The sequence below is a fragment of the Bufo gargarizans genome, chromosome 2 (genome assembly GCF_014858855.1).
Source record: "Bufo gargarizans isolate SCDJY-AF-19 chromosome 2, ASM1485885v1, whole genome shotgun sequence".
In the NCBI taxonomy this organism is placed as follows: Eukaryota; Metazoa; Chordata; class Amphibia; order Anura; family Bufonidae; genus Bufo; species Bufo gargarizans.
The window spans coordinates 715,272,482-715,285,822 of record NC_058081.1 but is presented as its reverse complement, the minus strand read 5'-3'; the positions used below and the strand labels follow the sequence as shown (position 1 = coordinate 715,285,822).

General features: G+C 47.9%; 1 protein-coding gene across 3 annotated transcripts in view; it reads right to left on the bottom strand.

Moving 5' to 3' along the window:
• LOC122927099 (sialic acid-binding Ig-like lectin 13) overlaps window positions 1-13,341 on the bottom strand; it is a 131,612-nt gene that overhangs the window by 47,800 nt on the left and 70,471 nt on the right. For 2 of the 3 annotated variants that reach the window (XM_044278680.1, XM_044278681.1), the window contains exon 8: window positions 12,760-12,834. In XM_044278680.1, the coding sequence (XP_044134615.1) occupies window positions 12,760-12,834 (75 nt within the window). Of the gene's footprint in view, window positions 1-12,759; window positions 12,835-13,341 lie in introns of those variants that run through there. The other variant, XR_006387755.1, reaches the window with a different exon arrangement.

Genomic DNA, 13,341 nt, shown 5'->3' with positions numbered 1-13,341 from the left:
ATGATTGTGGATCGGTTTTCCAAAATGTGCCACTGTGTTCCTCTCAAGAAGTTACCCTCTGCACAAGAGTTGGCCTCGATTTTTGCCAGGGAGGTCTTCCGGTTGCACGGTTTGCCCAAGGAGATTGTGTCGGATCGGGGGAGTCAGTTTGTGTCCAGGTTCTGGCGCGCCTTTTGCTCCCAGTTGGGGATTCATCTCTCCTTCTCCTCGGCCTACCACCCTCAGTCCAATGGGGCCGCAGAACGATCCAATCAGGCCTTGGAGCAATTCCTTCGTTGCTATGTCTCCGATCACCAAGACAATTGGGTTGACCTCCTGCCTTGGGCTGAGTTTGCCAGGAACACGGCGGTGAACTCTTCCTCTGGGACGTCTCCCTTCATGGCCAATTATGGGTTTCAACCTGCCGTGTTACCGGAGGTATTCTCTCCCCAGGATATTCCGGCTGTGGAGGATCACCTTTCCGTCCTACGTGCTTCTTGGGTCCAGATCCAGAGGTCCCTTGAGGTCTCTGCGCAGCGCCAGAGACTCCAGGCTGATCGCAGACGAGCGCCCGCTCCTTCCTACCAGGTCGGAGACCGCGTATGGTTGTCCACCCGCAACCTCAACCTTCGAGTGCCCACTCCCAAGCTGGCGCCTCGCTTTGTTGGTCCCTTCCGAGTGCTTCGCAGGGTAAACCCGGTAGCCTATGCCCTCGCGCTTCCTCCTGGCATGCGGATCTCCAACGTGTTTCATGTCTCCCTGTTGAAGCCACTGGTGTGTAATCGTTTCACTTCCTCGGTTCCTCGGCCTCGTCCGGTCCAAGTGGGCAATCGTGAGGAGTATGAGGTGAGCAATATCCTGGACTCACGCCTGGTCCGCGGTCGGGTGCAGTTTTTGGTCCATTGGCGTGGTTATGGTCCAGAGGAGCGTTCCTGGGTTCCCTCCGCAGATGTCCATGCTCCTGCCTTGCTCCGAGCCTTCCACGCACGCTTCCCTCAGAAACCGTTCTTTACTCCGCGGAGGAGGGGCCCTTGAGGGGGAGGTACTGTCATGGTCTTACCTTCTTGCTGTCCTCCTTCGTTTGACATGTGCTGGCGGCCATCTTGGTTTCTGGGTTTCTTGTAGCCTCCCACCCTGCGGCTTCTCCTTCCCACTGGGAGGAGCTGGATGCCTAGCTCATATATATAGGAGGTCTGTGGCTTCAGTTCCCTGCTTGGTCCTCCTGTGTTCACATGCTTCTAAGACTGCTGCTGCTTCTGGTTCCTGATCCTGGCTTCGTCTGACTACCCTTCTGGTTCCTGATCCTGGCTTCGTCTGACTACCCTGCTGGTTCCTGATCCTGGCTTCGTCTGACTACCCTTCTGGTTCCCGACTTCTGGCTTCGCAAGACCCTGCTTCGGTTTAGCCATCCGCTTGGACTTTTGCCTTACAGCTTTATTTTCAATAAAGCCTTCTTATTTCCACGTATCTCTTGTTGTACGTCTGGTTCATGGTTCCTTGACAATTGCACATTTATGAACTGTAGCAGTTTTGCAACAGCTTTGTTAATAAATGGGTTGCTTCTACACATAAAAACAAATACATGTAATCTATGTGCAGCTGCCTGTATACATGTGATTTGTGAACAGCTCGAGCCCCGACTGTAATATGCACAACACTAAATCACCCTATCCTGTCCCTAATGATAAAACCTGACTTTCTACCTAGTAATTCAATCTACCTAACTGAATATACAGCCAGGTCCATAAATATTGGGACATAAATAGAGTTGAGCGAACACCTGGATGTTCGGGTTCGAGAAGTTCGGCCGAACATCCCGGAAATGTTCGGGTTCGGGATCCGAACCCGATCCGAACTTCGTCCCGAACCCGAACCCCATTGAAGTCAATGGGGACCCGAACTTTTCGGCACTAAAACGGCTGTAAAACAGCCCAGGAAAGGGCTAGAGGGCTGCAAAAGGCAGCAACATGTAGGTAAATCCCCTGCAAACAAATGTGGATAGGGAAATTAATTAAAATAAAAATTAAATAAATAAAAATTAACCAAAATCAATTGGAGAGAGGTTCCATAGCAGAGAATCTGGCTTCCCGTCACCCACCACTGGAACAGTCCATTCTCAGATATTTAGGCCCCGGCACCCAGGCAGAGGAGAGAGGTCCCGTAACAGAGAATCTGTCTTCATGTCAGCAGAGAATTAGTCTGCATGTCATAGCAGAGAATGAGGCTTCACGTCAGCCACCACTGCAACAGTCCATTGGCATATATTTAGGCCTAGCACACAGGCAGAGGAGAGAGGTCCCGTAACAGAGAATCTGGCTTCATGTCAGCAGAGAATTAGTCTGCATGTCATAGCAGAGAATGAGGCTTCACGTCAGCCACCACTGGAACAGTCCATTCTCAGATATTTAGGCCCCGGCACCCAGGCAGAGGAGAGAGGTCCCGTAACAGAGAATCTGTCTTCATGTCAGCAGAGAATTAGTCTGCATGTCATAGCAGAGAATGAGGCTTCACGTCACCCACCACTGCAACAGTCCATTGGCATATATTTAGGCCTAGCACACAGGCAGAGCAGAGAGGTCCCGTAACAGACAATCTGGCTTCATGACAGCAGAGAATCAGTCTGCATGTCATAGCAGAGAATGAGGCTTCACGTCACCCACCACTGCAACAGTCCATTGGCATATATTTAGGCCTAGCACACAGGCAGAGGAGAGAGGTCCCGTAACAGAGAATCTGTCTTCATGTCAGCAGAGAATCAGTCTGCATGTCATAGCAGAGAATGAGGCTTCACGTCAGCCACCACTGCAACAGTCCATTGGCATATATTTAGGCCCAGCACCCAGGCAGAGGAGGGAGGTCCCGTAACAGAGAATCTGTCTTCATGTCAGCAGAGAATTAGTCTGCATGTCATAGCAGAGAATGAGGCTTCACGTCAGCCACCACTGCAACAGTCCATTGGCATATATTTAGGCCCAGCACACACACAGGCAGAGGAGAGAGGTCCCGTAACAGAGAATCTGGCTTCATGTCAGCAGAGAATCAGTCTGCATGTCATAGCAGAGAATGAGGCTTCACGTCAGCCACCACTGCAACAGTCCATTGGCATATATTTAGGCCCAGCACACACACAGGCAGAGGAGAGAGGTCCCGTAACAGAGAATCTGGCTTCATGTCAGCAGAGAATCAGTCTGCATGTCATAGCAGAGAATGAGGCTTCACGTCAGCCACCACTGCAACAGTCCATTGGCATATATTTAGGCCCAGCACCCAGGCAGAGGAGGGAGGTCCCGTAACAGAGAATCTGTCTTCATGTCAGCAGAGAATTAGTCTGCATGTCATAGCAGAGAATGAGGCTTCACGTCAGCCACCACTGCAACAGTCCATTGGCATATATTTAGGCCCAGCACACACACAGGCAGAGGAGAGAGGTCCCGTAACAGAGAATCTGTCTTCATGTCAGCAGAGAATTAGTCTGCATGTCATAGCAGAGAATGAGGCTTCACGTCACCCACCACTGCAACAGTCCATTGGCATATATTTAGGCCTAGCACACAGGCAGAGCAGAGAGGTCCCGTAACAGACAATCTGGCTTCATGACAGCAGAGAATCAGTCTGCATGTCATAGCAGAGAATGAGGCTTCACGTCACCCACCACTGCAACAGTCCATTGGCATATATTTAGGCCTAGCACACAGGCAGAGCAGAGAGGTCCCGTAACAGACAATCTGGCTTCATGTCAGCAGAGAATTAGTCTGCATGTCATAGCAGAGAATCAGGCTTCATGTCAGCCACCAATGCAACAGTCCATTGGCATATATTTAGGCCTAGCACACAGGCAGAGGAGAGGTTCATTCAACTTTGGGTAGCATCGCAATATAATGGTAAAATGAAAATAAAAATAGGATTGAATGAGGAAGTGCCCTGGAGTCCAATAATATATGGTTATGGGGAGGTAGTTAATGTCTAATCTGGACAAGGGACGGACAGGTCCTGTGGGATCCATGCCTGGTTCATTTTTATGAACGTCAGCTTGTCCACATTGGCTGTAGACAGGCGGCTGCGTTTGTCTGTAATGACGCCCCCTGCCGTGCTGAATACACGTTCAGACAAAACGCTGGCTGCCGGGCAGGCCAGCACCTCCAAGGCATAAAAGGCTAGCTCTGGCCACGTGGACAATTTAGAGACCCAGAAGTTGAATGGGGCCGAACCATCAGTCAGTACGTGGAGGGGTGTGCACACGTACTGTTCCACCATGTTAGTGAAATGTTGCCTCCTGCTAACACGTTGCGTATCAGGTGGTGGTGCAGTTAGCTGTGGCGTGTTGACAAAAGTTTTCCACATCTCTGCCATGCTAACCCTGCCCTCAGAGGAGCTGGCCGTGACACAGCTGCCTTGGCGACCTCTTGCTCCTCCTCTGCCTTGGCCTTGGGCTTCCACTTGTTCCCCTGTGACATTTGGGAATGCTCTCAGTAGCGCGTCTACCAACGTGCGCTTGTACTCGCGCATCTTCCTATCACGCTCCAGTGCAGGAAGTAAGGTGGGCACATTGTCTTTGTAGCGTGGATCCAGCAGGGTGGCAACCCAGTAGTCCGCACAGGTTAAAATGTGGGCAACTCTGCTGTCGTTGCGCAGGCACTGCAGCATGTAGTCGCTCATGTGTGCCAGGCTGCCCAGGGGTAAGGACAAGCTGTCCTCTGTGGGAGGCGTATCGTCATCGTCCTGCCTTTCCCCCCAGCCACGCACCAGTGATGGACCCGAGCTGCGTTGGGTGCCACCCCGCTGTGACCATGCTTCATCCTCATCCTCCTCCACCTCCTCCTCATCCTCGTCCTCCTCGTCCTCCAGTAGTGGGCCCTGGCTGGCCACATTTGTACCTGGCCTCTGCTGTTGCAAAAAACCTCCCTCTGAGTCACTTCGAAGAGACTGGCCTGAAAGTGCTAAAAATGACCCCTCTTCCTCATCCTCCTCCTCCTCCTCCTGGGCCACCTCCTGTTCCATCATCGCCCTAAGTGTTTTCTCAAGGAGACATAGAAGTGGTATTGTAACGCTGATAACGGTGTCATCGCCACTGGCCATGTTGGTGGAGTACTCGAAACAGCGCAACAGGGCACACAGGTCTCGCATGGAGGCCCAGTCATTGGTGGTGAAGTGGTGCTGTTCTGTAGTGCGACTGACCCGTGCGTGCTGCAGCTGAAACTCCACTATGGCCTGCTGCTGCTCGCACAGTCTGTCCAGCATGTGCAAGGTGGAGTTCCACCTGGTGGGCACGTCGCATATGAGGCGGTGAGCGGGAAGGCCGAAGTTACGCTGTAGCGCAGACAGGCGAGCAGCGGCAGGATGTGAACGCCGGAAGCGCGAACAGACGGCCCGCACTTTATGCAGCAGCTCTGACATGTCGGGGTAGTTGTGAATGAACTTCTGCACCACCAAATTCAGCACATGCGCCAAGCAAGGGATGTGCGTCAAATTGGCTAGTCCCAGAGCTGCAACGAGATTTCGCCCATTATCACACACCACCAGGCCGGGCTTGAGGCTCACCGGCAGCAACCACTCGTCGGTCTGTTGTTCAATACCCCGCCACAACTCCTGTGCGGTGTGGGGCCTGTCCCCCAAACATATGAGTTTCAGAATGGCCTGCTGACGTTTACCCCGGGCTGTGCTGAAGTTGGTGGTGAAGGTGTGTGGCTGACTGGATGAGCAGGTGGAAGAAGAGGAGGAGGAAGCCGAGAAGGAGGAGGTGGCAACAGGAGGCAAAGAATGTTGCCCTGCGATCCTTGGCGGCGGCAGGACGTGCGCCAAACAGCTCTCCGCCTGGGGCCCAGCTGCCACTACATTTACCCAGTGTGCAGTTAGGGAGATATAGCGTCCCTGGCCGTGCTTACTGGTCCACGTATCTGTGGTTAGGTGGACCTTGCTACAGATGGCGTTGCGCAGTGCACACTTGATTTTATCGGATACTTGGTTGTGCAGGGAAGGCACGGCTCTCTTGGAGAAGTAGTGCCGGCTGGGAACAACATACTGTGGGACAGCAAGCGACATGAGCTGTTTGAAGCTGTCTGTGTCCACCAGCCTAAATGACAGCATTTCATAGGCCAGTAGTTTAGAAATGCTGGCATTCAGGGCCAGGGATCGAGGGTGGCTAGGTGGGAATTTACGCTTTCTATCAAATGTTTGTGAGATGGAGAGCTGAACGCTGGCGTGTGACATGGTTGAGACGCTTGGTGACGGAGGTGGTGGTGGTGGTGTTGGTGGTACATCCCCTGTTTGCTGGGCGGCAGGTGCCAACGTTCCTCCAGAGGCGGAGGAAGAGGCCGAGGCGGCAGCAGCAGAATAGGCCGAGGCGGCAGCAGCAGAAGAGGTAGCAGGGGGAGCCTGAGTGACTTCCTTGGTTTTAAGGTGTTTACTCCACTGCAGTTCATGCTTTGCATGCAGGTGCCTGGTCATGCAGGTTGTGCTCAGGTTCAGAACGTTAATGCCTCGCTTCAGGCTCTGATGGCACAGCGTGCAAACCACTCGGGTCTTGTCGTCAGCACATTGTTTGAAGAAGTGCCATGCCAGGGAACTCCTTGAAGCTGCCTTTGGGGTGCTCGGTCCCAGATGGCGGCGGTCAGTAGCAGGCGGAGTCTCTTGGCGGCGGGTGTTCTGCTTTTGCCCACTGCTCCCTCTTTTGCTACGCTGTTGGCTCGGTCTCACCACTGCCTCTTCCTCCGAACTGTGAAAGTCAGTGGCACGACCTTCATTCCATGTGGGGTCTAGGACCTCATCGTCCCCTGCATCGTCTTCCACCCAGTCTTGATCCCTGACCTCCTGTTCAGTCTGCACACTGCAGAAAGACGCAGCAGTTGGCACCTGTGTTTCGTCATCATCAGAGACATGCTGAGGTGGTATTCCCATGTCCTCATCATCAGGAAACATAAGTGGTTGTGCGTCAGTGCATTCTATGTCTTTCACCGCTGGGGAAGGGCTAGGTGGATGCCCTTGGGAAACCCTGCCAGCGGAGTCTTCAAACAGCATAAGAGACTGCTGCATAACTTGAGGCTGAGACAGTTTCCCTGGTATGCATGGGGGTGATGTGACAGACTGATGGGGTTGGTTTTCAGGCGCCATCTGTGCGCTTTCTGCAGAAGACTGGGTGGGAGATAATGTGAACGTGCTGGATCCACTGTCGGCCACCCAATTGACTAATGCCTGTACCTGCTCAGGCCTTACCATCCTTAGAACGGCATTGGGCCCCACCATATATCGCTGTAAATTCTGGCGGCTACTGGGACCTGAGGTAGTTGGTACACTAGGACGTGTGGATGTGGCAGAACGGCCACGTCCTCTCCCAGCACCAGAGGGTCCACTAACACCACCACGACCATGTCCACGTCCGCGTCCCTTACTAGATGTTTTTCTCATTGTTATGGTTCACCACAACAACAAATATATTATTTGGCCCAATGTATTGTATTCAAATTCAGCGGGATATAAATTTGAGGCCTAGTATTTAGGCGCTGGGTGACCGGTATGGATTTAGTGACAGAATTAGACTTGGAAATGCACAGAAGCGTGTGTGTGAAGTTATTCTGAATGACCCAATGTGCACCTTGAATATTATATACCCTTTTTGGGATAGATTTCAAATAGCTCTGATATAGCAGGAACCACTAAATTATGAAATTGCTAAATTGGGAATTGTACTTCAACCCAGAACAAAAAATGTGCTTTGACGGGCACTAAATAACTTTCCCAGCTACAACAGTACAGCGGTAACGAGAGATTTAGAGGGATTTAAATTTGAGGCCTAGTATTTAGGCGCTGGGTGACAGGTATGGGTTTAGTGACAGAATTAGACTTGGAAATACACAGTAGCGGGTGTGTGTGAAGTTATTCTGAATGACCCAATGTGCACCTTCAATATTATATACCCTTTTTGGGATAGATTTCAAATAGCTCTGATATAGCAGGAACCACTAAATTATGAAATTGCTAAATTGGGAATTGTACTTCAACCCAGAACAAAAAATGTGCTTTGACGGACACTAAATATCTTGCCCAGCAACAACAGTACAGCGGTGGGTAACGAGAGATTTAGAGGGATTTAAATTTGAGGCCTAGTATTTAGGCGCTGGGTGACAGGTATGGGTTTAGTGACAGAATTAGACTTGAAAATACACAGTAGCGGGTGTGTGTGAAGTTATTCTGAATGACCCAATGTGCACCTTCAATATTATATACCCTTTTTGGGATAGATTTCAAATAGCTCTGATATAGCAGGAACCACTAAATTATGAAATTGCTAAATTGGGAATTGTACTTCAACCCAGAACAAAAAATGTGCTTTGACGGGCACTAAATAACTTTCCCAGCTACAACAGGACAACGGTAACGAGAGATTTAGAGGGATTTAAATTTGAGGCCTAGTATTTAGGCGCTGGGTGACAGGTATGGGTTTAGTGACAGAATTAGACTTGGAAATACACAGTAGCGGGTGTGTGTGAAGTTATTCTGAATGACCCTATGTGCACCTTCAATATTATATACCCTTTTAGGGATAGATTTCAAATAGCTCTGATATAGCAGAAACCACTAAATTATGAAATTGCTAAATTGGGAATTGTACTTCAACCCAGAACAAAAAATGTGCTTTGACGGACACTAAATATCTTGCCCAGCAACAACAGTACAGCGGTGGGTAACGAGAGATTTAGAGGGAATTAAATTTGAGGCCTAGTATTTAGGCGCTGGGTCACCGGTATGGATTTAGTGACAGAATTAGACTTGGAAATACACAGTAGCGGGTGTGTGTGAAGTTACTCTGAATGACCCTATGTGCACCTTCAATATTATATACCCTTTTTGGGATAGATTTCAAAGAGCTCTGATATAGCAGGAACCACTAAATTATGAAATTGCTAAATTGGGAATTGTATTTCAACCCAGAACAAGAAATGTGCTTGAACGGACACTAAATAACTCGCCCAGCTACAGCACTAGGGACAGATTTAGCTGGATATAAATTTGAGGCCTAGTATTTAGGCGCTGGGTGACCGGTATGGATTTAGTGACAGAATTAGACTGGGATATGGCCAAAAAATGAACAGACTATTGCTGGTTAAATGCACTTGGTGTGACAGCTTCACCCTGATGTAGGCTTTAGCCAAAAAACAACCACACCATTGAGGGTTAAATGCACTTGGTGACAGGCGCAGCTTGCCCCTGATTTTGTATATGGCCAAAAAATGAACAGACTATTGCTGGTTAAATGCACTTGGTGTGACAGCTTCACCCTGATGTAGGCTTTAGCCAAAAAACAACCACACCATTGAGGGTTAAATGCACTTGGTGACAGGCGCAGCTTGCCCCTGATTTTGTATATGGCCAAAAAATGAACAGACTATTGCTGGTTAAATGCACTTGGTGTGACAGCTTCACCCTGATGTAGGCTTTAGCCAAAAAACAACCACACCATTGAGGGTTAAATGCACTTGGTGACAGGCGCAGCTTGCCCCTGATTTTGTATATGGCCAAAAAATGAACAGACTATTGCTGGTTAAATGCACTTGGTGTGACAGCTTCACCCTGATGTAGGCTTTAGCCAAAAAACAACCACACCATTGAGGGTTAAATGCACTTGGTCGCAGCTTGTGCTGGCGCACCACAAGACACAAAATGGCCGCCGATCACCCCAGAAAAATGAGACTGACAAACGGTCTGTGCAGCCTAAAAACAGTGAGCAATTGAGGATCAGCAGCTCAATGATCCACAGCTGCAGATCGATCAGTTAATCAAGTCCTTTGGAGGAGTTAATCTGCCTAATCTCGCCCTACTGTCGCAGCCGCAACCTCTCCCTACGCTAATCAGAGCAGAGTGACGGGCGGCGCTATGTGACTCCAGCTTAAATAGAGGCTGGGTCACATGGTGCTCTGGCCAATCACAGCCATGCCAATAGTAGGCATGGCTGTGATGGCCTCTTGGGGCAAGTAGTATGACGCTTGTTGATTGGCTGCTTTGCAGCCTTTCAAAAAGCGCCAAGAAAGCGTCACAAAAGCGCGAAGAAAGCGACGAACACCGAACCCGAACCCGGACTTTTACGAAAATGTCCGGGTTCGGGTCCGTGTCACGGACACCCCAAAATTCGGTACGAACCCGAACTATACAGTTCGAGTTCGCTCATCCCTAGACATAAACACAATTCTAAAATTTTTGGCTCTATACACCACCACAATGGATTTGGAATGAAATTAACAAGATGTGCTTTACCTGCAGACTGTCAGCTTTACCTGCAGACTGTCAGCTGTAATTTGAGGGTATTTACATCCAAACCAGGTGAACGGTGCAGGAATTACAGCAGTTTGCATATGTGCCTCCCACTTGTTATGGAACCAAAAGTAATGGAACAATTGGCTTCTCGGCTGTTCCATGGCCAGGTGTGTGTTATTCCCTCATTATCCCAATTACAATGAGCAGATAAAAGGTCCAGAGTTAATTTCCAGTCTGCTATTTGCATTTGGAATCTGTTGCTCTCAACTCTCAAGATGAGATCCAAAGAGCTGTCACTATCAGTGAAGCAAGCCATCATTAGGCTGAAAAACACAACAAACCCATCAGAGAGATAGCAAAAACATTAGGCGTGGCCAAAACAACTGTTTGGAACATCCTTCAAAAGATGGAACGCACCGGTGATCTCAGCAACACCAAAAGACCCAGAAGACCACGGAAAACAACTGTGGTGGATGACCGAAGAATTCTATACCCTGGTGAAGAAAACACCCTTCACAACAGTTGGCCAGATCAAGAACACTCTCCAGGAGGTAGGTGGATGTGTGTCAAAGTCAACAATCAAAAGAAGACTTCACCAGAGTGAATACAGAGGGTTCACCACAAGATGTAAACCATTGGTGAGCCTCAAAAACAGGACGGCCAGATTAGAGTTTGCCAAACGACATCTAAAAAAGCCTTCACAGTTCTGGAACAACATCCTATGGACAGATGAGACCAAGATCAACTTGTACCAGAGTGATGGGAAGAGAAAAGTATGGAGAAGGAAAGGAACTGCTCATGATCCTAAGCATACTACCTCATCAGTGAAGCATGGTGGTGGTAGTGTCATGGCGTGGGCATGTATGGCTGCCAATGGAACTGGTTCTCTTGTATTTATTGATGATGTGACTGCTAACAAAAGCAGCAGGATGAATTCTGAAGTGTTTCGGGCAATATTATCTGCTCATATTCAGCCAAATAGAAACATAGAAACATAGAATGTGTCTGCAGATAAGAACCATTTGGCCCATCTAGTCTGCCCAATATACTAAATACTATGGATAGCCCCTGGCCCTATCTTATATGAAGGATGGCCTTATGCCTATCCCATGCATGCTTAAACTCCTCCACTGTATTTGCAGCTACCACTTCTGCAGGAAGGCTATTCCATGCATCCACTACTCTCTCAGTAAAGTAATACTTCCTGATATTACTTTTAAACCTTTGCTCCTCTAATTTAAAACTTTGTCCTCTTGTAGTAGTTTTTCTTCTTTTAAATATTCTCTCCTCTTTTACCTTGTTGATTCCCTTTATGTATTTAGCAGTTTCTCTCATCTCCCCTCTGTCTCGTCTTTCTTCCAAGCTATACATGTTAAGGTCCTTTAATCTTTCCTGGTAAGTTTTATCCTGCAATCCATGTACCAGTTTAGTAGCTCTTCTCTGAACTCTCTCCAAAGTATCGATATCCTTCTGGAGATATGGTCTCCAGTACTGAGCACAATACTCCAAATGAGGTCTCACTAGTGCTCTGTAGAGCGGCATGAGCACCTCCCTCTTTCTACTGGTAATGCCTCTCCCTATACACCCAAGCATTCTGCTAGCATCTCCTGCTGCTCTGTGACACCGTCTGCTTCAGAACTCATTGGACGGTGCTTCACAGCGCAGATGGACAATGACCCAAAGCATACTGCAAAAGCAACCAAAGAGTTTTTTTAAGGGAAAGAAGTGGAATGTTATGCAATGGCCGAGTCAATCACCGGACCTGAATCCGATTGAGCTGCATTTCACTTGCTGAAGACAAAACTGAAGGGAAAATGCCCCAAGAACAAGCAGGAACTGAAGGCAGTTGCAGTAGAGGCCTGGCAGAGCATCACCAGGGATGAAACCCAGCGTCTGGTCATGTCTATGCGTTCCAGACTTCAGACTGTAATTGACTGCAAAGGATTTGCAACCAAGTACTAAAAAGTGAAAGTTTGATTTATGATTATTATTCTGTCCCATTACTTTTGGTCCCTTAACAAGTGGGAGGCACATATACAAACTGCTGTAATTCCTGCACCGTTCACCTGATTTGGATGTAAATACCTCAAATGAAAGCTGACAGTCTGCAGGTAAAGCACATCTTGTTCGTTTCATTTCAAATCCATTGAGGTGGTGTATAGAGCCAAAAATGTTAGAATTGTGTTGATGTCCCAATATTTATGGACCTGACTGTATACTCCTCCTAAAACCCTACTTGTTGTCTGTCAGAGACATGGCAGACACGTCCTATCACATCAGGGACTGAGCTCAGCTCACTATGGCGTCTGTAGTTCAGATCTACTACAGAGCCTGACAGACCGGCCAATATCCTCCCTCCCCATTGGCTGTCATACTCACTACTAAGCATTATTGACGGAAATCACAATGTGATCCATTTCAAAGTACATTAGTAAGTAGATTTTCTTAAAAGTAAAGTCCTTTAAGAATAACTTTAATAAACAGATTTTCAAAATGATGTTTGCAGGCGGCATTCAGAGGATGTTATTTCATTACCTTTATTTGTTCATAATTTTGTCCAACGTCATTTTTCATAAGATCAGTATATGTGGCATCTGGTGACTCTGTGGACTGGAATAAAAAACAAAATTTTGTAATTTTTTGGAGTGTATGGCTAGATCAACACGTCTAGGAAACAACTTGGCAGCAGTTGCACCAGGTCATCCCTTATCCCATCCAGAACTAGTAATTGGATTTTTATTTAAAAAAAATGATGTATTAAAAACCTCTAGAGGAGCAGTAAAAGAAGAAACAGATAAAAAAAATATAAACTTTACATTGCAGCTGTTCTATGTTTTTTTTTTTTAACCTATAAGGGAAAGTGTGATGTTTTGTTCGTATACAATATATACATTAGAGATGGCCGAACTTGCCGAAGTTTGGTTCCTTTCAGGTTCGCCAATTTAGAAACAAAATTGTTACATAGACAAATTGATTAGTAACGAGAGAGAAGCAAGCAAATTTGCATATATTTGTCTTTCTAGGAAATATATTTAAGTTACCTTTTCTTCACAAACAGAAAAGAATGCTAATCTTTTTTCATGCCAGCCAACTTAAGATAATTTCATGCCAGCTGAT